Source organism: Manacus vitellinus, unplaced genomic scaffold (genome assembly GCF_001715985.3).
Source record: "Manacus vitellinus isolate BGI_N305 unplaced genomic scaffold, ASM171598v3 scaffold_52_pilon, whole genome shotgun sequence".
NCBI lineage: Eukaryota > Metazoa > Chordata > Aves > Passeriformes > Pipridae > Manacus > Manacus vitellinus.
The window spans coordinates 3,797,668-3,801,304 of NW_021940628.1; the positions used below are offsets into that span (position 1 = coordinate 3,797,668).

At 52.6% G+C, this 3,637-nt stretch overlaps 1 protein-coding gene across 1 annotated transcript in view; it reads left to right on the forward strand.

Moving 5' to 3' along the window:
- Window positions 1–473: 473 nt before the first annotated feature.
- TFAP2E (transcription factor AP-2 epsilon) overlaps window positions 474–3,637 on the forward strand; it is a 10,700-nt gene continuing 7,536 nt past the window's right edge. Inside the window, exon 1 of the mRNA XM_029963060.1 lies at window positions 474–573. Coding sequence (XP_029818920.1) covers window positions 474–573 — 100 coding nt within the window. The remainder of the gene's footprint in view (window positions 574–3,637) is intronic.

Below are 3,637 nucleotides of genomic sequence, written 5' to 3' on the forward strand. Positions count from 1 at the left end.
TCAATAAATACCTCTCTGCTGAAACACCAGGAAATTGGAGCAGCTGAACTCTGCAGCACCTCCTCCTCGAAAAAGGGCTTTCAGAGGGCTGGCGGGAGCAGCTGCCCCTGGCTCACACCCACATCCCGATATTCTTTATGTATGTACCTCCATCTTATCATTTACATCAGAGACGTTCAAAAGAAGGGTAGGTGAGCTCACTGACAGCTCTTCCTGGAAGACAACAGCCATCCCTCCCCTCTGCAGCACTTCCATCGGGGGCTGCACACAAACATCCACCAGCCAGAGCTTCCCCCGCTGCCCGCCCAGCGCGGGCAGAGCGGCGGGACCCCCGTGCAGGGGACAAACAGCTTGGGGCTGTTCTCACCGCAGCTGCAGAGTCGTGGAAGCAAAACCTCGGCACCTGCAGCAGGTTTGGAGGGTGCCGGTGTCCCCTGGCAGCGCGGAGCGGCTCCGGTGTCTGTCCCGCAGCGATGCCCGAGGCAGCCGGGCTGACCGGGGCACGGCCCCGGAGAGGGGCGGGGGGGCTGAGAGGCTTTGGGGGGCCTGGAGACAGCGCTGCGGTGCCTGAAGGTGAGCGATTGCTTTATCCCAGGTTGTCTCCTGGGGCTATTCACTGATACCTCTTTAAAATGCAATCTCAGCTGTAGCACACCCTAATTTTTAAAGGGATGTCTCAACAAAAGCTCCAATATTCCAGGGATTCCGTCTTCCTGAGGAGGAGAATTTACCTGTAATGCATCTGAGGAGAGAAGAAAACTGACTTGTAAGACGGGCAGCGATTTGCATGTTCCCTCTGGACTTGTTTTTCCCCTCGCAGCACCCCGAGCTCCAGCTGGAAATGGAACAGAACAAATAACACCACGATAAGCAACTCAATTCCCAAGTACCACAGATTTTCCTGCTTACGAATCATTTTGCAAGCAGGCAGCACATTTCTCCTGTGGAAATGAGTCAGTACTTTTTTTTTTTTTTTTTTTGGTAGGCAAAGTTTCTTTTCCCTTAAACCCAGAGGTCGGTGTTGTGCTGCCAAACCCCGAGCACTGGCACTGGCGCCTGCAGCTCCCGGCAGCACCTGCACGCAGAGCCCGAGCTGCAAACGCACCTTTTCACTGAATATTTACATATCAAAGTGGTCATTTCCAGGAATCACAGGGGTAATTTCAGCCACAAACTTTTGTGAACACAGATGAGGAAGTGGCGGGAGAGCAGGAGCTTGGGCATGGAGCATCCTCAACCCAGAGCCTGCGAAGAAGGAGGCACAGGGATGTGGATTGGTCTGCGCTGGAACTCCTCAGGGAAAAGCACGAAGTTCTCCAAGCCTTTCTAGGTAAAAGCCTTTGAAGAATGGGTTTGTTTTGCTCCTTCTGCGTGACCTGGAACTTAAAAGCCAAGGGACCCACCTCTGCAAGCCAGAACAGAAGTGGCAGAAACTTTGTGGTTTCTTTTGGAACACTTTGAAGGCACAAGGCTCCTCGCTCCATCCACAGGATTCACAGCCGAGGGATCCATTCAGAAGTGGTTTTAATCTTTCTCCTGGCTGTCTCCTGGAAAACCCTCACAGAGACACGGTGACATTCCATCCCACCCACAGCATCGCCAGAGGTGCCAGGACCTCGTGTTGCTCATGGGAATTGCCTTTCCACGCTTGTCTGCTGCTCCAAGGAGCACATCACATCCTGTGCTCAGGCCATGGACCAGCTCCTCCTGGCTACATTTGCCACCCAGGGAATTCTCACCTGAAGAAAGCTCTCACCAGAGATCACTTGGCAAGTTTTAATTGGGTATCACAGCATCCCTCCCAGGTAGACATTATTATATTATATTATATTATTATCTCCAATTTGTTGCTGGAGACAGTCAAGCCCAAATTGGGGTGGTGACCTGCCCTGTGTTGTAACATAATTCCATGCTGGCTGTGCCAGACTCAGAGAGACAATCCCAGGCAAGCAGTGTCCTCCAGCTCAGGGAAGTCAAGGGATGAAGCTTTCGGTGTTCTTGGGCACCAAGAACTGTTTGGAATCACCCTCTCTCTCTGTATCAGGGGCTTTTGTGCCACAGCAGATGGAGTTGTATGAGCTCCATCATCTGCCCGTTACACCCAGGGTACGTTTAAAAGACAAACCAGAGCTGACTCAGCACAAAAAAGGCACCTCTGGTGGGACATCACAAGTCCTGTGGTTCACAGGGAAGACGAAGCCACGTGTACCTGCTGTGAGCACTGAGGCAGGTGGTTGGTGTGGGAGTTCGTGTCTCTCTCCACTGCTGCTCAACACACACCTGAAACAGGGTGCATTGCAAGGGGCACCTGCCTTGAGGTGTTAAAGGCAGCAGAGAGATGCCGAGCCTGATGGACACGATTCCTGGGACGTTGTACAGAAGAGAGAATTGTTTCTCTTCCCACAAGAGAAACTCAGCAAGGGGTTGTACACCTGCTATTGCCACACTGCCCTTCCCAGCAGCCAACTCCAAAACCCCAGAGCACCACGGGCCAGGACAATGTGGTGACAAACAGCTCTACCCCACAGCACCAACAGAAAACCCAGAGCCATAAAAACAGAGGCTGTGCTTGATCAGTCTGCAGCACAGACCCTCCCAGCACTTGGGCAGTAGCTGAAGCCTGGATTGCTTAGAGAGGCATCCCCACAGGCTGGAATTGCACACACACACAGATCATGCCCATGTACCTGATCTTTGGTAAATCATTTAACTTGCTCTGTGCCTCAGCTTTCCCCAGCTGCACTAAGGAGCCGGCTCAAGCCAGGAGTGATTTTATGGCTTTGGTGGCTGGTGCTGTACCAGCACCAGGCTGAGGATTAGTAATGCATGAAGCTCTTTGAGGTCTGCCAGCATAACCTTTTTCCAAAATCAGTTTTCCGTTTCCAATCCACCCCCCCTGAGCTGTGGCTGCCCCACAGTGCTCACCTGCATCCAGGAGCCTGGCAGGTCAAAGTGCTTCACAGGGGCTTTAGTTGGTGAAATCTGCAGCCAAGCTCACCTGGATTTGCTGAATTAGAAGTAGCAGGATTAATCTGAATAAACAACCATCCCAAGGGAAAAAAACACTTGGCAGCTAAAGAAGAGAGCAAAAAAATTTAGGGGGACAGAGCGAAGCAACCAAGCCTCAATAAATAATAAGTGCAGATGGCAAAGATGGCTGTGAGAGAGAAAGACCTTCCACTTCCCAGAGGCTTTCTGAGCAGTTGCTGGTGGGCTGATATCTCCTTCCCCTTTCTTTGGCTGAATCAGCCCAAACCCACTTTTTACCCTGCCCTTTATACCTTCCTGGGGTGTGGTGGGGTGACCCAGGTGTGCCCCATCCCTCTCATCAGGCAGGGCTGGAGGGGTACTGGTTTGGGCACCAGGATCCCACCCTTCCCTTGTCAACCTGTGTAAAGTGTGAACGAGCATCTCTGGGATGTGTTTCTGCTGAAAACCCATGGGCAGGAGTGGGAGCTATGCCCACCCAAACCCCTTCCAGGGGGATGAGCAGGGTGAGAGCCGGTGGGAAAGGTCCTCACCCACGCCAAAAATGGGTGTCTCTTATGGCTGATCACAGAGAACCTCAGAGGGGGTGCCCAGCGCAGTGACACGATGTGACATTTCTATTCCCAGCTGCAAAGCACCCCGTGGGGTT